This window comes from Anomaloglossus baeobatrachus, chromosome 1, assembly GCF_048569485.1.
Source record: "Anomaloglossus baeobatrachus isolate aAnoBae1 chromosome 1, aAnoBae1.hap1, whole genome shotgun sequence".
In the NCBI taxonomy this organism is placed as follows: domain Eukaryota; kingdom Metazoa; phylum Chordata; class Amphibia; order Anura; family Aromobatidae; genus Anomaloglossus; species Anomaloglossus baeobatrachus.
The window spans coordinates 713,629,088-713,655,843 of record NC_134353.1 but is presented as its reverse complement, the minus strand read 5'-3'; the positions used below and the strand labels follow the sequence as shown (position 1 = coordinate 713,655,843).

Here is a 26,756-nt window from a genome sequence, read left to right as displayed (position 1 = left end):
TGAGATCTTAAATGGGTTGTCCAGTCTAAAATGATATGTCTGCAGTCACTTTGTGACTGCAGACTTATGAATCCTCCCAGCGCACTCACAGTGCACTGCGAGGATTTGCCAGTTTCTGAGCCAGGAACGGCGGTCACCAGGGCTGTGGAGTCTGAGTCGGTGCTCATTTTGGTGGAGTCAGAGTCGGTATAAAATGCACAGACTCTGACTCCTAACATATATAATAAATTGGGGACAGTAGTGCAATGCAGATTGTGCTGAATATTTTTTCATAGGAATTTGGGAAAGTTATGAAATGTCCTATAAATGTCTGTTCTATTCCTGATCTAAGGCTACATTCACACAGCGTTTTTGCTGCATTTTTTGAGAATACGTTTGTCAGCTCCAAAAGCAAAATAATGCTTTCAATAGCAAAAGCAGATTGGAAAACCGCCACAAACTGACATGCTCATTCTATGTGAGGATCCTCACAAAACGCTGTGTCTGAATGTCCTATCTTGTAACCCATTGCCTTTGCTGAGATGCCCAGAGTCACTGCATTTCACTGATTTTTTTTTTTGCCATCAATGTTCGATATGTATGTGACAAGAAGGAAATTGTTAGCAAGACACTGGCAGTAAAATATACTAAAGCTCATCACATCAGCCAGTTTCTCCAAGCCTTAGTGGAAAAAGTTCTGCAAGGACAATGCTTCAAACATAAGTTTAATTAACCCCTTCACCCCCGGCCACTAAAACACCATAATGACCGGGCCATTTTTTGCAATTCTGACCAGTGTCACTTTGACAGGTTATAACTCTGGAACGCTTCAACGGATCCTGGCGATTCTGAGATTATTTTTTGGTGACATATTGTACTTCATGTCAGTGGTAAATTTAAACCGATAATTTTTGCATTTATTTGTGAAAATTTAGGAAATTTTGCAAAAATTTTGAAAATTTCGCAATTTTCAAACTTTTAAAATTTATGCCCATAAATCTGAGAGATATGTCACATATAATAGTTACAAGATAAACTTTCCCACTTGTCTACTTTACATCAGCGCAATTTTCGAAACAAAATTTTTTTTCGTTAGGAAGTTAGAAGGGGTCAAAGGTCATCAGCGATTTCTCATTTTTCCAACAAAATTTAGAAAATCATTTTTTTTAGGGACCACATCACATTTGAAGTGACTTTGAGAGGCCGAGCTGACAGAAAATACCCAAAAGTGACCCCATTCTAAAAACTGCACCCCTCACTCTGCTCAAAACCACATCCAAGAAGTTTATTAACCCTTTAGGTGCTTCACAGGAGCCAAAGCAATGTGGAAGGAAAAAATGAAAATTTTACTTTTTAACACAAAAATGTTACTTTAGCCATAAAATTTTCATTTTCACAAGGGAGAAAAGAGAAAGTGCACCCTACAATTTATAGTGCAATTTCTCCTGAGTACGCTGATACCCCATATGTGGTAAAAATCAATTGTTTGGGCGCACAGCGGAGCTCGGAAGGGAAGGCGCGCCATTTGAATTTTTGAACGCAAAATTAGCTGCACTCATTAGCGGACGCCATGTCGGGTTTGAAGACCCCCTGAGGTGCCTAAACAATGTAGCTCCCCCACAAGTGACCCCATTTTGGAAACTAGAGCCCTCAAATAATTTTTCTAGATGTTTGGTGAGTACTTTGAACACCTGGGGGCTTCACAGAAGTTTATAACGTTGAGCTGTGAAAAGAAAATTATTTTTTTTTACCACAAAACGGTTGCTTCAACTAGGTAGCTTTTTTTTTCCACAAGGGTATCAGGAAAAAATGCACCATAAAATGTTTTGTGCATTTTCTCCTGAGTACGCAGATACCTCATATGTGGTGGAAATCAAATGTTTGGACACACGGCAGTGCTCGGAAGGCAAGGAGCGCCATTTGAATTTTTGAGTGCAAAATTAGCTGCACTCATTAGCGGACGCCATGTCGGGTTTGAAGACACCCTGAGGTGCCTAAACAATGGAGCTCCCCCACAAGTGACCCCATTTTGGAAACTAGAGCCCTCAAATAATTTTTCTAGATGTTTGGTGAGCACTTTGAACCCCTGGGGGCTTCACAGAAGTTTATAGCGTTGAGCTGTGAAAAGAAAATTATTTTTTTTTACCACAAAACGGTTGCTTCAACTAGGTAGCTTTTTTTTTCCACAAGGGTATCAGGAAAAAATGCACCATAAAATGTTTTGTGCATTTTCTCCTGAGTACGCAGATACCTCATATGTGGTGGAAAGTAATTGTTTGGGCGCATGGCGGGGCTCAGAAGAGAAGGAGCGCCATTTGACAGCAAAATTGGTTGGAATCATTAGCGGATGCCATGTCACGTTTTGGAGACCCCCTATGGTGCCTAAACAGTGGAGCTCCCCCACAAGTGACCCCATTTTGGAAACTAGACCCCTCAAGGAGTTTATCTAGATGTTTAGCGAGCCCCAAGGGGCTCCACAGAAGTTGATAATGTTGAGCCATGAATACAATTTTTTTTTCCACCACAAAACTGTCACTTGAACCAGGTAGCTTTTTTCTCCACAAGGGTATCAGGAAAAAATGCACCATAAAACGTATTGTGCATTTTCTTCTGAGTACGCAGATAACTCATATGTGGTGGAAAGTTATTGTTTGGGCGCATGGCAGGGCTCAGAAGAGAAGGAGCGCCATTTGACAGCAAAATTGGTTGGAATCATTAGCGGATGCCATGTCATGTTTAGAGACCCCCTATGGTGCCTAAACAGTGGAGCTCCCCCACAAATTACCCCATTTCGGAACTAGACCCCTCAAGGAATTTATCTAGACGTTTGGTGAGCCCCTTGTACCCCCAGGGGCTCCACAGAAGTTGATAACGTTGAACCATGAAAATTATTATTTTTTTTTAACCACAAAATTTTTGTATCAACCAGGTAGCTTTTTTTTTTTTTACAACGGTATCAGGAAAAAATGTACCATAAAACATATTGTGCAATTTTTCCTGAGTACGTAGATACCTCATATGTGGTGGAAAGTAATTGTTTGGGCACATGGTGGGGTTCAGAAGAGAAGGAACGCCATTTAACTTTTCAAACGCACAGACGCGGTGCACTGATCGGCCGCTGCAGGACGCACGGTCGGATGAGATACAAAAAGCGTTGGGGATACGGAAAAAAAAGTCACGCCAAAAATTGAGCAGGGATGCCGATCCGTTATGTGCATCCCTGATCAGCGCTCGGCGGGACGCACGGACGGATGCGATACAAAAAGCATCGCGAATACGTAAAAAAGTCACGCCAAAAATTGAGCAGGGATGCCGATTCGTTATATGCATCCCTGATCAGCGCTTGGCGGGACGCACGGACGGATGCGATACAAAAAGCATCGCGAATACGGAAAAAAGTCACGCCAAAAACTGACCACGGATGCAGATCCGTTATCTGCATCCCTGATCAGCGCTTGGCGGGATGCACGGACGGATGAAGTGTAAAAATGGACAGGATACAAGAAAAAAAAAAAAAAGTTATACTCACAGTACCAAGAGGATCACTGACAGAAGAGCTGCAGAGGAACAAGAAGGCAGTGAGATAGACAGCTTTACACCAGCAGCAGGCAGGACGTTGGACAGATCAGCAGAAGGACCCAGCGATGGAGGCAGATGTGATCGGGCCAGTGAAGACCTCGGACGACCCGTGAAGGCAGGTAAGAGGACGTCGGGGGGGGGGGTGGCAGAGGGGGGAGCAGAGGGGGCGGAGAAGCAAAGGCAGAAGGAAGGAACCTTGGAAGCAGAATAGAGATGACAGAGGAGGCAGGCAGATCGCGTGGGTAGCAGATCGGGATGCCAGGGTGCAGATCGGGGCGTAGGGGGGCAGATCGGGGGGGGGGCACGGGCAGCGGCCTTCACGGGAGCACGCAGGGGCCTTTACGGGAGCACGCAGGGTCCATCGCGAGAGCGCGCAGGGAGCGGAATACTTACCATTGGAGCAGGAGCGGCGGTGACATCAGAAGCAGCGGCGGCAGCAGCAGCGGTGGCGTGGTACCAAAAGTACCAGCCACTCCACGCTGCAGACATGTTGGGGGAGGGTCCCCAGACCAGGACAGGCCTGGGGAGGGCGGCCACCCGCAGATCAGACCGCCCCACTGCACACTGATTGGAGCGATTGCGCGTCATAGCACGATCGCTCCAATCAGTGCTGCAGGGGCTGGGGGCGACATGTTGGAGATCCATCTATGATCTGCTGTTGCTGCTACAATAGATCATAGCAGGATCTAACAGTATCGCACTAATTCGGGCATTATTTTTGCCGAAATTTGTGCGAACGATGTGGTTGGCGGTTCAGATTTGAACAGCCAATCACATCGATTGCCTATGGGGGGTGGCGATGCCACCCCCCCTGGGGTCAAGCAAAGGTCCCCTGCTGTAAGAAACAACAGGGGACATCATTTGAAAGCCGTTGCTATGGCCACGGCAATCAAATGAAGTTTATGCCGTAAAATTACGTCCCTGGTCGTTAAGTCACGTTAAAATAGGACGTAATTTTAATGCCCGCGGTCGTGAAGGGGTTAAACTGATGAATGAGAGTAATGAACAACATCTAGAAGAAAATTTAGGATTCAGTATGTGTGAGGTGGAGCCAAAGTGCTGTTCATGTAACTGAGGAACAAACATATTACAACAGAACAGCAAAATGATACTTTAGGATTAGATGATCTTGTTGAAGCTGCTTCAAAACACTTTCATATAATCACATGCACTGTGTTGTGCACACGCTGCAGCTGGCAATAAGAGATGGTCTGCAAGAGGGACCCCGATTTCACACATCCGTTTTTTTTGCCGGTTTGGCGGATGCGGTGCACTCCAGTACAGTGTATACAGTACAGTGGCAGCGCGACAAACGGCGGTCACATGCTGTCATGTGACCCGGAAGTTGCGACGCTGCCACTGGTACTGTATTGTACTGTACTGGCGTGCGCCACATCCGCCAAACCGTCGAAAAGCTGGATGTGTGAAACTGGGCGGACATGCTGGAAATCTGATTGGAAAAGTGAGGAAATTGGTTATTGCCGCCAGAACCCCTAAAATTGATTCCATCTTGAAGAGACGTGCTGAGAAAAGGGAAATTGTTGATCAAGCCACTCTGTGAGGCAGCACTTATTTAATGACTGAGCGATTGCTTGAACTAAAATAATTTCTTATAGATATGGTGAACTCTCAAATAACCTTAAATGAAGGTCAATGGACACAGGTGGCTGAATTGAAGGAATTGCTTAATCACCCATTTACCGTGACTAAAAAATTACAAGCTGAGGATTTAACTCCTGGCATTTTCATAAGGGAGTGGAAGAACTTGCTATTTTGCCTGTCCCAAAGAGGAGGTTTAATCTCAGATGGCATTTCTGCTTCAATGAAACTGAGAGAGACACAGCTATTGTAAAATTAAATTCTTCTGGCAGCTGTTTATGTGGACCTAAGTCATCGTATACTGCTTGATGATCAGCAGCTCACTAAAGGAAAAGAAGCTTTGAGTGAGGTAGCAGTTAGGATGAGCTACAGGACTGCCAGGTGGAAGACTACTTGGGGCCTGACAGTGCTACTGCTGTCATTTCTTCATCTTCATCCTCATCAGATGAGGAGTTTAACTTTGACAAGTATTTGGATGACATGGAGCAGGCAAAGCGTTGCCGCAACGAAAAAGATTTCACTCCATCTCCTATAGCAGCAGATTGACCAGATTTCAGTAAAATTTTTCACTTTCTCTCAGAGAAATAGAAAAATTCAACCATTCATCAAAACTGACACTGCATGAGGCAATTTCTTTATACCCGGTAATTGTTAGAGATGTTGCCCATGTGGTTACGGCTTTGCCTCCAACCCAAGTTAGTGTAGAGAGGTTGTTCTCTAGCCTTAACATTATTTGGTCAGATTTGAGGTCATCTATGAAAGAGGACCTGATGGAGGTAATTCTATTTCTCTATTTCTTACAACAAATTCATAGACTGCACAAATGTTTAGTATGTTTTTGTTGAAAACTGTTTTTTGCCACTTACATAGTGTTATATATAACACTATGTAATAAACTATGTAAGTGGCAAAAAACAGTTTTCAACAAAAACATACTAAATAATATAATATTTAGTATATTGCTTATATTTAAGTGAAAAATGTATTGTAGTACAATGTGAACATCAGACATTTAATCATTTTTATGATACAATAATCAAGATATTTAGATAAAACATAAAATATATTTATTGGAATACAACTTTAGAACACAAAAAAACTGTAATAAATTGTAAGTACGTAATACAATATGTAATATATATACTCGTTTGTGTATATGTGTGTGTATGTGTATATATATATATATATATATATATATATATATATATATATATATATATATATATATATATATAGATACACTATGTAATATACAGTAGATTACATATTTACAATTTATTACAGTTTGTGTTCTAAAGTTGAATTCCAATAAATATATTTTATGTTCTATGTAAATATCTTGATTATTGTATCATAAAAATGATTAAATGTCTGATGTTCACATTGTAGTACAATACATTTTTCACTTAACTATAAGCAATATATGTGGGAGTCTGAGTCGTGGAGTCGGTGCAAGGGAAATTGAGGAGTTGGAGTCGAAGGTTTGGCTTACCAACTCCACAGCCCTGGCGGTCACATGACCAGAATTGGCCACTGTTCATGTTACTGACTAGAACTTGGCTGGTGGGCAAGGCGCGACCTCAATCTGTGCAAGTGTATGGAGTAGGCACGTCCGACTAGTAGGCTCGACTGTCTAGTGGAAGCTGCCTTGTTCTATACACTTGTATAGAGCGAGGCTGCGGCCTCTAGTCATTCTGGCCAAGAACATGCATAGCTCACAATTGCGGTCATGTGACCGCCATTCCTGGCTAATTGACTAATCCACGCAGTGCACTGGGAGGATTCAGAAGTCTGTAGTCACACAGAGTGACTGCAGATGTATAATTTTCTTCAATAATTTTAAAGGGAACCTGTCAGGTGCAATATGTACCCAGGACCTCGAGCCCTTCTGGGGGCATATTGCTAGTCCCTGCCTAGCCGTCCCTGTATACACTAGCATAGATAAAGGGATCTTTAGAAAAAGTATTTCTAAACATCTTTTATCTTATGCTAATGAGCGAGGGGACTAGTCCTCTGGGCGTGGCTTCCATTGCTAGTCGGCCCCGTTGGCATGTTAGTACGCCCCTGTGGGTGTGCTAACATGCTAATGAATGTGCAGTGTCAGAGGATGATCTCACTCACCTCTCCGCTGGCATCGCGTCCGACGCTGAATTTTGCCTCCGTGTGCATGACCCCAGAGTTTTGGTGGCATAAAGGTGAAAAGCACAATATAAGGAAGGTGGTTGTGCTGGTATTAGTGGTGCCTGCATTTACTCATGTAGTCTGTACAGAGGGAAAGAGACATGTAGACACCCCTTTAATCCTTAATTAGCTGGTCTATCTTTCCACAGCATCTTCTATTCTAATGAATTAGAGTGGAAAGCCTCGCCGTTATTCTGCAGAGGTTTTGAGAAAACGTCTAGAATTTCTGAGATATTGGGTTTAACATTTCAATAGCTTTGCATGTAACCCCCTCCGTCTACCACCCTACACGTGGGACTCATGTTGAGTTCTATTAATGTAAAATATGCTTCATAAGTACAGCCTGTCACAAGGAAAGCTTTGTGCCTGCTAGATTCAATTGGACAGCTAATTTAGGTTTTAAATTGAAACACTGCCTCTTTTCCAGAATGCAAAGCAGTGGGTGGAGAGGTGGAGGGCTCCGAGGTTTGCAAAACAATAACATTTAGTATTAACCAGCTCCATGCCTGCTGTGGGGAGCTGAAAATGTACGCACCACACAGTCTAATGGTTGTCATAGAAATTACCACATTTCAGGGGTTTTCATGTAATAATTCAGTGTATTAGTGTTTTTATCACGGTTGGCAGGATATTTCCTAGGAGCAGTGGCCGGAGGACGAGCCTCTGATGTCTGTATGGCCAGTGCATGATGGAGGGGAGCAGATTTCTGATCAGCTTTTGATAACGGGTGCACATACATTATCCATTATGTGACCCCTTGTATATCAGTTCTTTTTTTTTTTTTTTTTTTTTTTATTATGTTTTCAGTTAATATTCCTGTTTGCTGCAGCTCTTCCATCGATAATCTTGATATATCCATACAAGAATAACAACAAAACTGTCACTATTGGTAAAAGAAGTGAAGGGAGGTGCGCACCCTGAAATGATTTTTTAGGTAATCTAGTATTACTTACGCTGCAGCACCATCATTTAGGGAACGGGGGAAGTGGGTTCCCAAATAGTGTTTTCTGCTTTTCGTCTCCCTGCCTTTATTCTGCAGGGAAGGAGAGGGAGTGAGGGGGGAGGCGGGAAAGGAGATATCTGCAGCAAATGTGTTTAAGAGCTGAAAGTATTTATTAAAAATGTCAGGAGAAAAGTGCTCCTGGCAGATTAAAGCTGTATTTGAGTTGACAGCTTTGACAGGCGAAAGTGATGGGAGGGGAGGAAGAAAAGGGGCGGGGGGCTTGAGCTGCACGTTTCCTCTGGTGCGGATTTCTGGGATCAGAAGCAGAGTCTTTCTGATTTAGATATGGGATGTTAATTAAGAAGTAAGACTTGTGGGGGAGGTGACGGGTCTCTGCAGGCAGAACAATCCATGGTTTTGATCTTATTTGCAGGTGGGCGTCAGTCCCCGGATCAATAGTCCGTGGTGTGAACCTAATCTAAAAGTTTATTCTTATTTAATATTAGCAGCAGAACCCCCCTTCAGGAGGTGGAAGAATGGAACATCATAAAGAGCTGTGGAGGCCAGAAGTGTTACTATGGCAACAGCCTGAACCTATCGGCGCTCTACGTAATGATGTGCTCCACTCAAGCTTGCCATGTGGGGCATTTTGATTGGTGGCAAAAATATATTATTGGGCATAGTGGCCAATGAGAATTCATCATGTTATCTATGAGCAAAGCAGCTAGGTGTTCATAGGATAAAATCTGCTTATTATTCCCCCTTCAGTGGCTAGTACTGGCCCGCTTATTCTGGTACCACTGGATTTTTATCAGTTAGTAAGATTTTTTTTCACCAGCATATTTGACCAATTATCCACTTTACACCCCTAGTTACTGGCCACGTAAATAATTTGAGTTTTTCTGTGTAATTGTTCTCCTACTCTTTTGAAATGTTGCGACCCGTGTTAAAATCCATACATGGCCCTGCATAATGCCTATACGACAAGGGGGGGAAAGGTTTTGTGGGGTTTTTTCGCTTCGTTTTTTTCTATATCTGGTTATGACCCAGCTTAAGAGCTGCCTGTGTTTTAATGGATTTTCTCCCTCGCTCAATTGAATGGATTGTCCCTCATTATCATTTAAATAGAATCCTCAGTCCATGTGAACATGGAAAATTTGAATGTGGTTGTAAAGCTGTGATAATGTGAAATATTCTGAAGGTGAAGGGAGGGTGTGAGGAGCGAAGGAGGGAGGGAGCAGAAAGGGAAGAGAGAACCTAATGTAATTGTGGTAGATTTCAGATTTCCCTAGCACCACCCACTACATGATGGGAAAATAGACTAATAATTGTCTCCCTGGCCTTGCCAAACTGGCTGCCCTAGTTAGCTGAAGCTAACACTCTAATTGTCAAGTGCAACCCCCCCAGATGAATGAAGATGTATTCAGGGCACAGCGAGGGCTAAACATGAGTGATACCAAGAGGCAAAGATTAAATTGGCAATTATTGGCTTAGCAGGAAAGGTTGGCAGGTGCACTGTGCTCCTCTGACTCACCAGGGAAAAATAGGAAATGCAGCTGCATTATTCACCCGTATGTTGTGCTTAACATCTTCACTGCCGCAGCGTACAGGGCACATATTGGTTGCATCCATGTGTAATGTACATTATCGTGTAAATGTCAGGAGTGTGGTTTTGCAGCAAATTGACTCTTCATTAACTTAAGAAGACTACTTAATTATTTTTGGATCCTGTAATTTAAATAGTTATATTTTAATATCTGCAAATCATATTCCATCATTTTACTGTATCTCGCTTCTGTTAAATCTTCACACTCGCCAAGGAATGTCTGAAGATGAGGCGGCTTCCTAGAACGAGAGATATGTGCCCGTTCTTCAGTCAGTAGCAAAGAAGTGCCGGCCATACATACGACTTGTCAACAAGTCCCATGAACGATCTATTGAATAAGAAGACTGCTTGCATCGTCCACAATGATTGTGGTCTGGCAAAGAACAGACTGAACACGTCTCCTATAGCCATAGACCTGTAAGGCCAATCCATGCATTGGTGGGTTGTTTACAACTTGTACTGCTTTCTCTTCATTTTCCAAAACTGCTTTCTAGATTTGCACAGTGCGAAAAATGTCTTTTCCACTTTCCAATTGGTGTTAGAACATCTTGATACTGAACACTACTATCGTTAACTAAAATTGGGAGCTGGCGTGTATTAGAGTGGTGTAGGTAGCCAAGAATGCTAGCCATTTTAGTAATTTGCCCACCGTACATAATTTGGTTCCATTGTATTATTTACTTTCAGGTGTGTCTCATGTGTACTGCTCATGAACAAACTGACAGAAAATGTGACTTTGGCATTTTGCTGACCTTGCTCTCTTTCCTCCACAGAGCTCAGCTCAGTCACTTTCTGGACGCGGCTACTCAGTAAGTGGTTCCTTTCCTTGTTTTATCAAGTAGCGAGTAGACCATTTGCTTTAACGAGTAAGCGTGCTTTTTACAAGTGAGCATAATTATGGAGCACCGATCCACAATGTAACGAGTCATTCAAGTTCGCTTCGAATATGCTTTTATGTAACAACAATTCTGTTTGTTTTTTTTTTTTGTACCGTCGCTGGCTTTTCAGATCTTTTGCTTTTTCTCCTTTGACTCTTTTCTGCCAAACACTAGCGGATGCCGGTTTATAGGAGAGCTCATGCCCACATTTAGCAAACAGTGTATTGTAATTTTTGGCTAAAGGAAGCCACAAAAAGTTGCACATTGTACAAATACTTCCAATCAACCGCACATTGTGAAAACTTTTCCATTTTGTACCATTCCCCCCACAAGCTGAATAAGTTTACCTGGTGTGCACATGTTAATAAATGTGGCACACCAATTACCTATTTATTTTTTAATAGTCTAATTTGTCAGGAACTCCTAGGAAAGTAAGTGCTACAGCAATTACCTTTTGAGCTTTTGTCTCAGAGGTTTTGCGGTCACCCCCTTATTCACAATACCCATGTAATGGGGGTCAGGGACCCTCTTTTTAGAGATGAGTGGGACATCCAGATATGTTGGATCCTGTGAAACTTAAGTCAAAAAGCAGCAACATGTATTTGGCATGCTCCAATATTGCATACTGTAAAGTGATGCGTGTAGTTTCTATCACTTGCAAAGGTTTGGGTCTGTAAAATGCCTGGATTGTAAACCGTAATATCATCTAATTGTCCGAACGTGTCAGAACCAACGTGTAAATGGTATGTCATTTACTAGGCTGTTTTATTGCTTTTGGGATATTTACCGGTGCATTTCTTTGAGTGCTCAGACTAGGATAGTGTTAGTGGTTCACTGAATAAAATGAGCGGCTGTTTCTCCCGATTATTTCGCATTTTCATGCACTCTCGCTCCTTTGTCCTTATGAGATTTTTCTTGCATCATACAGTAGGAATCATCGCTTTGCTTTTCACATGGCTGACAGTGTGCTTTACATCTAATAGGCTGTAGTGTAGAAGAAAGTCTCCAAATCAGGAACTAATGAGGAGCTAAAACTCTGAGATAGATCAAAATGTGTGAACTAGAATGAAAGCGCCTTCCTTGGCAATTGTTCCTCTGCTTATATGTAATAGGCATAAAGTAAGACCCTGTATTCCTTGCCCCTCATCAGTAATACGGGACTAGCATGAGGCAGACCTTGAAGAAAAAGAGAGATTGGAAAGGATAAAAGCAAGAAACAGAAAATGAGCAGCTCAACATAATGTATCTGATCTCAATGGTTACACTTCTATATTGAGTGGGTTAATTCCCACCACAAAATTAAGATGCCTTATTTTTTAAACTAAGGCCTGATCCTTCATTTGCGGGTTGTTGTTTTTTACTTTTACTTTCTTGTGGTGTTCCTTGCTCCAAATACTTCAAAATGACCCAAACGCAGTTTATCAAATAAGAAATTGTCTTTTTATTTTCTTTTAAAGGGCACCAATCACCAGGATTGTCGTATGTAAGCTAAAGCCAGTGCTATAATGGCACTATCAGGCTGATTCTATACATACCCTTAGTTGTCAGATTGGATGTATAGGTTTTGAAATACAGGCAAGTAAAGTTAGAGAAATGTACAGCTTTTTGATCGGCATCAGCTGCGGAGCAGGTAATAGTTTGGGTGGGTTTTGATAGTGATCTCCGCCCCCTGCCTGTTGTTCCTCCTTTTATCTTTATTTATGCTAATTCCATTATAGACGTGTTTTACTAATGGTTGTGTCTAAATCCTAGTGGCTAGAAGGACCTTGGGATAAAAAAGAGAATATTACATAAAATTAAAAATCTGTCACAATTAGATGAATGTAAAATGACCAATGCAAAACTCAACAAATAACAGGCACAAATGCACAATAAATCGAGCCCAAAATACTTTCACCTGTTAGTCCAAGTGAGGTAGTATGGTTAATAGAATAGGTGAAAACCGTCAGTTCTTGTTACCATATGTCAGTCATTGCATGGCAAGCCACTATATTCCCCATAAGGCTATGTGCGCACGTTGCATATTTGCATGCAGTTACGCTGCGATCTGCACCGCAGCGTAACTGCATGCGTCCTGCGTCCCCAGCATGATCTATGAAGATTATGCAGGAGACGTGCGCACGTGACGTTTTAGAGTGCAGCGCTTCGGCTGCTGCCCGAAACGCGCGTTCTAAGTAGTGACATGTCACTTCTTTCCTGCGCTCTGCATGCATCCCCCGCTCTGTCTATGGGAGGAGCTGTACTCAGAGCGCATGAAATCGGCTTTTTTTGCGCATGTAGTGTTCTGTCCCTGCAGAAATTTCTGCAGCGATTTGAACCGCACATGTGCGCTTCAAATCGCTGCAGAAAGAGTCCGATGAAAAAAAGAAGCCGATCTCATGCGCTCTGAGGGCAGCCCCTCCCATAGACAGAGCGGGGGATGCCTGCAGAGTGCAGGAAAGAAGTGACATGTCACTTCTTAGAACGCGCGCTTCAGGCAGCAGCCGAATCTCTGCGCTCTAATACGCCACGTGCACACGTCTCCTGCATAATCTTCATAGATTATGCTGGGGACGCAGGACGCATGCAGTTACGCTGCGGTGCAGATCGCAGCGTAACTGCATGTAAATACGCAACGTGTGCACATAGCCTAACGGACTCTTTCTGCAGCGATTTGAAGCGCACGTGCTGTTCAAATCGCTGCAGAGACAAACGCTACGTGCGCACATAGCCTTAGTTTGTTTGCTAAGACACGCCTGAAAAACCTTCTTAAATGTATAAAGCAGTGATGGTACTGACTGGCTGAGCAATGTGGAAAATCTGATCCTATAGAGTGATGGAAATCAGTCCAGTTTTGTTTTTTTTTGCATAGAAGAACAAAATTGATGTCTGAAAGAGCCTTATTCAGTGAGATTCTTAAATAGAGAAAGTAATGGCTTTTTGGTTACCAGTTGAACAGATTGGCCCTTGCATTGTTGAATGTTATGTTTGCCTGTCTGGGCCACTTATAGCTATCCCTTTGGTAGAGGCAATACGGACAATTTAATCAATACAGTATACATAATAGTCTTATAACTGTAGCATGTCTTACTTCCCTTGTAAATTGTCCCAGCTCCAAAATGGGCGAAAGTGACATGTGCGTCTTCTGTGATCAGCAGCTAAATCCACAGTGAAAGTAATATCCAGTGGGATCCCATCTCCTTTGTGTGTTACAAATACCTTAAAGAATAAATGCTCTAAGCTGTCTCTTTGAAGCACTGTCACATGGGATCAGCACGCTTACCGGATCTACACATTGTGGTGGTAAAGGAATAAAAAGCCGTAAATAATCCGCCACTTGTCTACGGAGATGTGAAAATTGAGTACAGGGGGATTTGGCTTCTGTGCAGATGCTGGAAGGCAAGGGAGGAGAGGTTATGATCTGAGCTGGGATGCAGGCTACAGAGATAACTGGATTTCACTCTGACACATTGATGTACGTGGCAGGATTTTCACTCAACATCAGCTGTCGAAAATAAAAACTCCTGAGCAGTATATGTGAATTTATCTGTTTTTTTTTACATTATTCAGTCAGATGGATTGTAATAAAGCCATGGTTTGTACTAAAATCTGAAGAATTGTCAGTGTTACAGCTCTAAGGATTATATCATGTTAGAATTAGGTACAAATAGTCATTTGTCAGTCACAAGAGATGACGTGGCCATTACACTCTGACCTAATGGTAACCAAAGGAGAACAATTCCAAAATGTAGATTGTGTAAGGTCTGGACAACCCATTTTATGTTCTTTTTCGCACTAGAGTAACAGTAAGTATGGCGTCCGCTGAGGCCGAGAACAGATGTTACAATGGCAGCTAAAAACAAAGTTGCATGAAGTGTCCATTGAGTTTATTTCCCAAAACCAAATAGCTCCCTAAAGTGTCCCTCTGTTGGCTTACAGTAATAAAGCTAGTAGCCCAAAAACAAGCCCAACCTTTAATCCTGCTGGCTGCTAGAAAATATGAAAGAGGAGCTCTTCTCCAGACAGATTCGGTGGAAATAAGTATTTTCTATTCCCTTAAGTCTTGTGTGGAGGAAAGTTATTTTTAGATGTTTTGATAATAGAACGTAAAACCTTATATTTTCAAAAATTATGAAATTGTTATCAATGTCTCAATTTTAGACCTCTCCTTGTCCCACTTCTACTTTCACAGGCAAGAAGATACTACTTCACCTATGTGTTGTCACTAGAGATGAGCGGACCCATAGAAGTTCGGTTCAGCCAGACTTTAGATAAAATTCTGTTCTGGACCCGGACTTCATCTGAACCTCATTGGAAGTCCCTGATTGGGCAGTTTTGCTATTTTTTTGTACATCCGATATCGCTGATTTTACCCCCAGTGAGAGCCGTTCAGAGACTGCAAGCAGCTCACACTGGGCCGAGCACCGAGTATACCCGAGCACAGCAATGCTCGCTCAAGTGGTTTGCATACTTAAACCACCCAAACTCGAACACTGATTTTTTTTTTTAAAAAAAATGTTTTTAAGTAAAGTCTGTGTTGAGTACAAACACCAAATTTTACTGTTTGGGTGCACGTATCTCTAGTTGCCACGTTTTGAAGGGGGCTGGGTGTTAGCATCAGTTTATTTAAACCAGCTCCCTTCTTCATTATGAGCCCTTTCATAACATGGTGAACCATGTGTTGGACGGGGTGGCATTTGCTGGGGTTGGGAAGTTTTGAACTTTCATGACTAGTCTTGGAAATGAATTGAACTTATTAAAATACCTAGAAGTCCATTTGCAATGTATCCAAATTGCATAGTATGTCCTTGGACAACAATTCAAATAAGTGGCATGTACATGTTTGTCCTCTATTACTTTGTAAGGATACCCACACATTCAACATAATAAATACAAATGGACAATACCTGAGATAACACCGATGTCCTGAAAATATACATTGTTTGTAGGCCATGTGGTACTACCTTTTGACGGTGTGTTTTGTGGTACAATTGGTTATTTACCGGCTTACTCTGTGTGTAGATTGTAGTCGGTAATATCTGGCAGCTGTAGTCATTCTTATCACATTAACACGTGAGAGATTTTAGCTACTGGCATGTAAACTGGCAGCTGGGAGGAGGAAGAGGGGCACACTGTGACTGAGGCCCCAGGCGTCACATAGTGAAATGTGTGCATCTGTGTTCCTGAGGTGAGAGTAAACCGTGAATGTGGCTAAGACAGCTTCTTCAGAATTTGTTTTCCTCCTTTGTAATGGGAGCAGTTAGGGAAAGGCATAGTGTCTTGCCTGATATTGTTAGGTACAGTGGAACCTCGCTTAACGAGTAACCCAGTTAACGAGAATTTCGCTTAACAAGCAAAGCTTTCTGTAAGGCTGCTTTCACACATCCGGTTTGAGCCGTGTGGCTCAATCCAGCTGTGAAACCTATGCAACGGATGCGGTGAAAACACCGCATCCTTTGCATAAGTTTTTTACACGCGGCCCGTCCGGTTTTTGCCGCTTGCGGCATGCTACTGAGCATGCGCAGTGGCAAAAAATGCATGCGGCGGCCGGATGCAGTTTTTGCCGCATCCGGCATCCATAGGCATGCTTTGAAAAATGTGCCGCATCGGCAGGATGCGGCGCAATGCGTTTTTTCTTTTGCCGGAGCAAAAAACGTGCCAGGGAAGGTTCCATCCGGCCGCCGCATCAGCTAAATCTGCCGCATGCGGCAAAAAACGGACGGAACACAAGCCCATGCGGCGCCAATGCAAGTCAATTCTGGAAAAAACGAAACCGGCAGCAAAAAAAACCAGTTTCGTTTTTTCAGCAGAGCGCCGGATTCTGCCACACTGCTACAGCCGGATGTGTGAAAGCAGCCTTAATTTGTAACTCTGTTTGCGAGAAAGCTTTGCTGTACGAGCAAAATACTCACCGCACACACTTCCGGTTCCGTTCATCCACCGCGCTCTGACCCACTCTTGCAGTCCACACAAACACACACAAAACACACACAAACACGCACGCACACACATACAGTATTATGCTCACCTTACCTTCCGTTCTAACGCCGGCCTCATGGTTCTTGTAGTTCACCGGTACATTGCGACGAAGGAGGAATCCTCGTTGCGAACCACAAGACCCAGGAGGCCGGGGATGGAACGGACGGTAAGGTGAGCATAATATGTGTACCTTCCATTTCATCGCCGGCCCCCTGGAACTTGCAGTTCGCCAGTACAGGATGTGTATCGGCAAGCATCGCGACGAGGCAGGAACTTCCACTGTCAGCCGCTACTCAAAGGCAGCGCACTGACCAATCAGAGGCAAGCGGCTCCTGCCTTTGACGTCAGCTTTCTGGGTGCGGAGGTTCCTCCCTCGTCGTGATCGTAACCCGATACACAGCCCGTACTAGCGAACAGCAAGTCCCAGGAGGCCGGCGATGGAACGGAAGGTAAGGTGAGCATAATATAATAATAATTAATAATCTTTATTTCTATAGCGCCAACATATTCCGCAGCGCTTTACAATTCAGGAGGATCATATACAAACAAGTAAGTTATAGAAATACAATATTTAGAGGAAAAAAAAAAGAAAAAACACAATAATATGTGCGTGTTTTGTACGTGTTTGTGCATGTGTGGAATGACACAATAGGGGACCAGGATGGAACATTTAACAAGTTGTGGAACGAATTGTCTGCATTGCAATGATTTCCTATGGGAAATCTTGCTTTGCTGAACGAGTAACTTGGTTAACAAGCACAGTCCCAGAACGGATTGTTCTCGTTAACCAAGGTTCCACTGTATATGATACGGCTCCCCAAATTTGATCTAGCAGTTGTTTAAATTTTTTTTTACAGCCCACATCTTAAAGAGAATCTGGAAGGTGCAATATGCACCCAGAACCACGAGCAGGTCTGGGGGCATATTAGTGATTCCTGCCTAACAGTCCCTGTATACACTTACATAAATAAACAGATCTTTAGAAAAAGTATTTCTAAAGATCATATATTATATGCTAATGAGCTTGGGGACTAGTCCCGAAGGCGTTTGTTACCTTAGCTAGTCACATACCCCTGTGGGCATCTTAACATGCTAATGAACGCGAAGCTATGTCGCACATGCCTCACTCTTCATGGCGGCCAGTGGAGGATGGATGCGTACTAGGCATGATCCGGAGTCCTCAGCACTTCCGGTGATGCGCACTGTACCTTAATGAAGCCGGGAAGCTTACACCCGGCATCAGCTTAGTGCACATGACTCTGGATCATGCGCACTGCGCATCCATCCTCCACCGGCCGCCATGAAGAGTGAGGTATGTGCTCATCGCTGCGCGTTCATTAGCATGTTAGTAAGCCCACAGGGGCGTGCTACCATGCTATGTGGGCCGGCTAGCTAAGTGAACAAACGCCCTTGGGACTAGTCCCCGCACTCATTAGTATATAATATATGATCTTTAGACATACTTTTTCTAAAGCTCTCTTTATCTTTGCGAGTGTATACAGGGACGGTTGGGCAGAAATCACTAATATGTACCCAGAACGTCTCGTGGTTCTGCGTGCATATTGCACCTGACGGGTTCCCTTTAACTATTTCTGCCCAGTGTAACCATGCTTCTTTATGTCTAATGCCAGTTTCAATAGCCCTTATATTGGTAAGTCACATAGTCAGTGACTATTAAATGATATCGGCTTGTTGCCCGGTCTCAGCTCTCCCCATGCTATAAAAGAGAAAAGATCTGGTCTTCACACAGGAAGAGATAACTATCGAGAAAGCTAATGCCATGTTATCATTATGCTCGCTGTGGTCATACTCCCATAGTCTGCGGCCAGCCAGCCTCAACTTTGCTGCACACTGAGTCACTTAACCCTCAATACATTCTCCTTCCTGCTGAAGCTTGGGGTTGTGTGGGCAGGTCGAGGAGCCCTGGCTTTCTCGCTGTGGTTTCCCCTTTGCAGTGTAGCGGAAAAGCTTAGGCTGACTGAGACGGAAACCACTTGGTTAGCTGATGGCCACCATGCATTCAGATAAAAATCAGCTTAGCAGGTTTTGTGTGTCTCAGAAGGAGATATGAAGAAATGACTTTATCTAACCTGTAGTGAAGACTTCACTGTCTTCTGCATCTAACAACTTGGAGGTTTTATAAGAAGAAATAGATCTGTCCCATCTCCTATGTTGTTTTTTTTTCATTGTGCCTTCTATTCTCCTTTTCGTAATTTTAAAAATATACCGTCAGGTGATAAGTGTTGATGTTAACCCTTGTGTCCCAACCTAACCATGAGGAGACTACTGAAGTACCAATGTGGGAATGATTGCCTGATATTACTCTAACAGTTTTCAGAGCTGGAAAGATGAGATAAAGCGCGATTTAAATAGTGGCTTTGTGTAAGGATGCCATGTCCTGCGTAGCTGTGGCTTTGCATAAGTCTCTATTTGGAAGGAGAATGAGTGGTTGGAACGTTAAAAAAATTTTTTCAAGTTGTGCTTAATTCCAGTTAATTAGTCCACACTTTATTATTCATTTATTAAGGGAGTTGGCCAGTATAATAAGATATTGGGTATACATGCGCTTTACATGTTAAAGGGTTTGTATCAAGTAAATAAGTATCGATTGGAATAATTGGTGACATATTAATCACTGGCTGACAAGCAGGCACCTCTTCACGCCATTCATCCTCTATAGGACTGTAGTAATATAGAGAATGAGTGAAGCAGAGATAGGCATGTTTCACTCAGCTCCATTCAGATGGGTCTATACAGAGCTCAATTCTCTGTATTGTTGGTGGTCTTGGCAGTCGTACCCTCTGCAGTCACCATTTTCTGTATTATATTGTGTTTCTTTGCGCAGCGAAAGTATGCAGTGTAAAGAATTCACTAGACAATCATCATGGGAACTTGGCCTTAAAGGGTTGGTCTGACATGTAAAGTAATTTTCTTCCTAAATCCCTATCTATTTAATGCAATAATACAAACTAATTTCTAATATATTGTATTTTTCGCTTTATAAGACGCACCTGATTATAAGACGCACCCCCAAATTTGGTGAACGAATAGAGAATTTTTTAATAAATGGGGTCCGTCTTATAATGCCAGTGTCCGTCTAACAAATAATATAGGTTATATGTCCCTCATAGCCCCCTCATCCTAAAATTAGCCCCCTTAATCTGGATATGGCCACCTTATATTGAACACGTCCCCGAGTGATGCCACATTTCCCCTATGGCTGCCCACAGCCCCTGTGGCTGGCACACAGGCCCACTCTGGCTGGCACACAGGCCCACTCTGGCTGGCACACGGCCCCTTGTGGATGGCACATGGCCCAGTGTGGCTGGCACACGGCCCAGTGTGGCTGGCACACGGCCCAGTGTGGCTGGCAAACAGGCCCCCTATTGCTGCACACGGCCCACTGTGGCTGGCTCACGGCCCACTGTGGCTGGCTCACGGCCCACTGTGGCTGGCACATGGCCCACTGTGGCTGGCACACAGGCCCACTGTGGCTGGCACACAGGCCCACTGTGGCTGGCACACAGGCCCACTGTGGCTGGCACACATCACCCTCTGTTACATATCGCCCCCATGTTGCTGCTTTTAGTAAAATAAACTCTTTCCTTACCTTCTGCAGCACTGTCCTGTCTCGTGTCTCCCTCCTCGGGGTTGAGCTCCTCCTGTCTCCTGCACGTCCTACTTCCTGGTTCTAGTGCCGGTCATGTGATCGGGACAGCAGAGAGATATCTCTGCATGCATGATCACAGCACCAGGAGGGAGACCGGGCAGACACGCTGGAAAGGTGAGTAAAGAGTTTATTATTTTACTATGGGCAGCAGCATGGAGGCCATATCTAACACAGGGGTGCATGTGCGATCAAAAGTAAGCACAGGCAGATATAATATGCCCCGCTGCCCCAGCCCATCAGCGCGATGCAGTTTCAGCACCACACTGCTGATGGACAGCGGCTGTGCATATTATATGAGCTGGAGCAGGAGATCAAACGCTGCCGCTCGCAGCTGTCACCTGCCCCCACCAGCCCCCAGCACCGCTCCAGAGCAGACCCTATATATATATATATATATATATATATATATATATATATATATATATATATATATAATATATAATGTGTGTGTGTGTACACCCCCCCCCTTATATTCGGTTTATAAGACGCACCCCCTACTTTCCCCCAAAATTTGGGGGAACAAAAGTGCGTCTTACAAAAGTGAAAAATACGGTACTTTAAATGAAAAATTCCCTCTTTTACCCTAACTATACTATGTAACTTGACAGCGCGTTTTCTGTTGCCAGCTCAGATCAGCACTAAGGAGCTAGCACCAGAAAAGCGTTTTAAGACTACCCGGCATGCAGAGACCAGCGCCTCCTCAGCAAGTGATGTCAATTGTGGGGACATTCTCGTCTCTGCACTCTGGGAATTCCGACACCGCGCACTGACAGTGCTCTGGTGCAGGCTCCTTACTACTGATCTGAGCCGACAACAGATAGTGCACTGTCATTGTGCACATCGCACAGTGAACAGCGTGCTAGGACTAGTTCTAGCCCTGAAACGAGTGTCATTAATAATGCTTAGTTTTTAGGGAGGGGGCAGGTGCTTCTGCAGTGACCACAGCCTATGCCCCATGATGATGTTTTTTTTGAGTATACCAGCATACATTAGGATTCTCAAAGGAAGGTGGCCAGAGCTGTTTCTCTTTGGTGCGGCTGTGATGTTTGGTGACATTGATCATGTTGCTTCTCAGAACTGCTTTTCCAGGTTTGTCTCGGTCTGGAGTGCAGTCAATTCTTTGTGAATTGGTAAACTATATACATCACAGGTGACACTGAAGGCACATAAATCACAAAGGAGACGCTAGGACTGCTATATGTATATGCCCCCAGCCACTCCTGTGTTGTATATGCCCCCAGCCACTCCTGTGTTGTATATGCCCCCTGCCTCTCCTGTGTTGTATATGCCCCCTGCCTCTCCTGTGATGTATATGCCCCAGCATCTCCAATCTGATGTATATGCTCCATCCCCTCCTGTGATTTATATGCCCCGAGCATCTCCAATGTGATGTATATATCACAGGAGGGGCTGGGGCCATACACATGACAGGAGGGGCTGGGGCCATACACATGACAGGAGGGGCTGGGGCAAATACACATGACAGGAGGGGCTGGGGCAAATACACATGACAGGAGGGGCTGGGGCAAATACACATGACAGGAGGGGCTGGGGCAAATACACATGACAGGAGGGGCTGGGGCAAATACACATGACAGGAGGGGCTGGGGCAAATACACATGACAGGAGGGGCTGGGGCAAATACACATGACAGGAGGGGCTGGGGCAAATACACATGACAGGAGGGGCTGGGGCAAATACACATGACAGCAGGGGTTGGGGCAAATACACATCACAGTAGGGGCTGCTGCAAATACACATCACAGTAGGGGATTGGCCAAATACACATCACTGGAGGGGATGGGGCAAATACACATCACTGGAGGGGATAGGGCAAATACACATCACAGGAGGGGATGAGGCATACATATGGCAGGAGGGGCTGGGGCACAGACATCACTGGGAAGCATAAAAATGGCTGTGTGGCACAAACAGCACTGGGAGGGGTCATGGACAGCAGCACTGGGGGGGGGCACGGACATCACTAGGGGGCACAGACATCACTGGGGGGAGTGGGAGGCACGGACATCACTTGTGGAGCACAGACATCACTTGGGGGGCTACACAGCATGGGGGTGGTACACAGCATTGGGGAAACACATCACTGAGGGTGATACACAGCACTGGGGGGCACACAGCATTTGCAGAGCACAGACACCACTGGGGGGAGCACAAACCTAGGGTGATACACAGCGCTGAGGGTTGCACACAACACTGGGGGGGCCACAAAGCACCGGAGGGCGACCACATAGCATTGGAGGGCGGGCACCGGGAACACAGCTCGGGAAGGCGAGCGCTGGGCACACAGCTCGGGAGGGCGGGCTCCGGACTCACAGCATTGGAGGGCGGGCGCTGGGCTCACAGCATTGGAGAGCAGGTGCCAGGCACACATCTCATGAGGGCGGGCACACTCCGCTGGAACCTGTGAAGCTGCTGTGGGACTAAAGCGCAGAGCACTAAATCCGCCCACAAAGTAAGTCCTGTGTTTAATGGCACTGGCTAACATGAGAGACCATTGGTACAAAGCGCATGTGGGGATTTAAAGGGCCGGCGGCTCGAACAATGTCGCTCCCAGGAATATGCCCGTGGGGCACAGAAAAGGTCATCGCGGGCCCCCTGCCTTATACTAAGCTTTACACACTTCTTTTTTTTTTTTTTTTTTTATATATATATAAGAAAGCTGGCATATGAGCAGCAGGTAAGGTTTAAAAAAGACACACGTTATGGTGTACATATGCCATCGCTGTAATTGACTTTTTTACACCAGAAAACTGGCATAATCTCATTGTTTATTTCCTCCCACCGTGTGCACTAGACCTAAAGGCCCAGTCGCACACAACGACTTACCAGCGATCCCAAAAACTATGCGACCTGATATGGATTGCTGGTAAGTCGCTGGGAGGTCGCAGGTGAGATGTCACACAGTCAGACCTTACCAACGATGCAGGAACGATACAGGTCGCAGTAGCGACCTGTATAACGATCTCAGCAGTCACTGTGACCCTGTCACAGTGTTAAACACAGCAATGTGTCCTGCCCAGCAGAACATCACCTTTGAAGAAAATTGCCTGGACCATTCTGCAACGACCGGCGACCTCACAGCAGGGTCCTGATCGCTGGTAGATGTCACACATAACGTGATCGCTACTGCGTCACGGAAACCGTGACTCAGCAGCGATCTCGTTATGTGTGACGGTGCCTTTAGTGTCACATGTGGAATGTGTAAAGCATCTTATCTTTGGCTAACTGGGTGAGGGTCAGTGAAAATTCAGTATTTTCCTGAGAAATGTCTTTTGACTTGTGTAATTTGAAGGCATCTGGTATATTATGTACAGAACATATGTTAGCCCATTGATACCTGTTCAGGAATAGCCAGTGGCAAGTGTATACAGTATATCCGAAAAGTGAATATATGCTCAACATTGTTGAAAAATGCGTTCATCAATTCATGGGACAACACTGAAAATATGACACTTTGATATAATGTAATATAATCAGTGTACAGCTTGTATAAGAGGGTAAATTTGGTGTGCCCTCTAATAACTCATCACACAGCCATTAATGTTTAAACCACTGGCAACAAGTGAGTACACCCCTAAATAAAAAGGGCAAAATTGTGTCAAAAGTCTCAATATTGTTTGTGTCCACTTTTATTTTTAACCACTGCTGTATATAAGAGCCCAGGCCGCTGTATAGAACGTAAAAATCACTTTAGAATACTTACCTAAACGGTCGCTGCGGTGGAGTTGGGTCATATGGGCGTCTTCGTTCTCCGGTGCCGGCGTCGCCACTTTCAGCCATCTTTCTCGTCTTTCTTCTGAAGGCAGGGTGCATGACGCGTCCTATGTCATGCACACGCGCCGGCAGTGAGGTCCTGCACAGGCGCATTTTCATCTGCCCTGAGCAGGGCAGATTAAAGTATTGTAGTGTGCCTGCGCGGGACCGGCGAGTGTGTATAACGTAGGACGCATCATGCACACAGGCTTCAGAAGGAGGACTAAGAAGGCGCCTTCACCGTGAATAGAGACACCCATATGACCTAACTCCACCGCAGTGACCATTTAGGTAATATAAAGTGATTTTTATATTCTACACAGTGGCCTGGGCTCTTATATACAGAATGTTAGAATGGTGGTGGCCTCAGCTTATAGGCCCCAAATCTGCTGACAGGTTCCCTTTAACTCTCTTGGGCATGGAGTTCACTAGAGCTTTATAGGAGCCACTAGAATCATCATTCACTTCTCCATGACGACATCACGGAACTGGTGGATGTTAGAGATCTCGCGCTCCTCCACCTTCTGTTTTGAGAATACCCCACAGATGCTCAATAGGGTTTAGGTCTGGATACCTGTTTGGCCAGGCCAGAACCTTTACACTCAGTTTCTTTCGCAAGGCAGTGGTCGTTTTGGAGGTGTTTTTGGGTTTATCATGTTGGAATGCGAAGGGAGGGGACCATACTTTGCTTCAGTATGTCACAAAACATGTTGGCATTCATGGTTCCCTTAATGAACTGCAGTAGTATCAGAGAAGAGAATAGCAGCATCCCGGAGAATGATTAAAGAGTGTGGTGCTCTGTTATCCAGGTCCGGTTCCCAAGTGAACACTAAATAAAAAAAGAGAAAATCCAGCACCAGCATAAATAAAAAGAAAAAGTTTATTACAAAAATTAAAACCCCATTACACATACATGTTTAGGGGATAATAGGAACATGGATATTTTTGTATAACTTGTTTGTTAACCCTTTGAGTGTAATGGACACGTGTTGGTTAATAAGGTTTCCGCCCTGTCCCTACGTGCTATGAAAGGGGTATCTGTTTCTATATAAAGTTTAAGAACATATTTCTTGAATAAAAGCTTTTTGTTTACTTGAAACACGTTGATGTTTTCCATGTTCCTATTATGCCCTAAACATGTATATGCAATGGGCTTTTAATTTCTTAAATAAACTGGTGCTGGATTTTCCCATTTTTTTTTTTGCTTTTGTTTTTTTTTTTTTTGTTATTCTCTCAATGAACTGTAGCTCCCCACAACTCCCTCATGCAACCCCAAACCATGACACTTCCACCACCATCTTAACTGTAGGCAAGACACACTTGTCTTTGTACCCCTCACCTAGTTGCCTCCACACACACACTAGACACGATTTGATTCAATAAGTTTCTCTTGGTCTAATCAGAAGCATATGGATTGAGCACTGACAGGCTGACCCCCTGCCCTTTTACCTCTGCAGCAATGCTAGCAGCACTGATATGTCTATTTTGAAATGAAAACCTCCTATATATGACCCTGAGCAAGTGCAGTCAACTTCTTTGGTCGACCATTGTGAGGGCTGTTCTGAGTGGAATCTGTCTTGTTAACCCTAGAACGCATTCCTGGGGCCTCGCAGGCCTGCTAGGTCACTTGTTTTCTATGGTAGATTTCTATGGTTGCGCATTCTAGGGTTAAACCGCTGTATGGTCTTGGCAACAGTGCTGAAGCTCAGTTTCAGGGTACAGGAAATCTTCTTATAGCCTAGGCCATCTTTATGTAGAGCAACAATTCCTTTTTTCCCAGATTCTCAGAGCATTATTTGCCATGAGGTGCCTTGTTGAACTTCCAGTAACCAGTATGAGAGAGTGTGTGTGAGAGAACACCAAAGTTATCACACAGTGATACCTTGTAATGCTGAGTCACATGACATGGGGAGGGGGAAATGGCTAATTGGTCAAACATTTGGCCATTGTCACTTAGGGTTAGTACTCACTTTTGGTGCCAATGGTTTAGACATTAATGACTCCGTGTAGAGTTATTTAGAGGGCACACCAATTTACACAGTTATACAAGTTGTCCCCTGTCTGCTTTACAAAGTGTCATATCTTCAGTGTTGTCCCATGAAAACATATATAATAAAATATTTAAAAAAATTGAAGGTTGTACTCACTTTTTCTATATACTGTATACATTATATAGTGTCAGTCTTCCAATTAAAGTGTGAGAAGATGATAAATCTCGGTTTTGATGGCATTCTGTATTCCTCTAGGGTCTGGGACATATTAAATCAATGCAGCAATGAAGCATCCATTTTAATCCCTGAAATCTTTATTCATGCTGCACAGTAGCCATAATTCTCCTGCAGGCAGTGTCTGTTAATATGCATGTGTCTGGCAATTACATGTCTGCAAAAGATTTCTTGTCCTCGTAGTCAGAGGGAGGGAAATTACTCATTCTGAGGTTTCTCAATTTTTACCTCTTCACTTCCATATTACAATTAGGAATTGAGAGCGCACCACTGCTCCTCCACTTGCCATACTCCACCCTGGCAAGTCCAAGACTTTAGCTTTTTTGGGTGTTTGTAAATGCTGAAGAAAATAAGACTGTCCAGC

At 44.0% G+C, this 26,756-nt stretch overlaps 1 protein-coding gene across 10 annotated transcripts in view; it reads left to right on the top strand.

Annotated features, from left to right (window-relative positions):
* Positions 1 to 26,756, top strand: part of FBRSL1 (fibrosin like 1) — a 792,546-nt gene that overhangs the window by 427,285 nt on the left and 338,505 nt on the right. For all 10 annotated transcript variants that reach the window (XM_075321861.1, XM_075321929.1, XM_075321892.1 and 7 more), the window contains one exon: positions 10,661 to 10,696. In XM_075321861.1, coding sequence (XP_075177976.1) covers positions 10,661 to 10,696 — 36 coding nt within the window. The remainder of the gene's footprint in view (positions 1 to 10,660; positions 10,697 to 26,756) is intronic.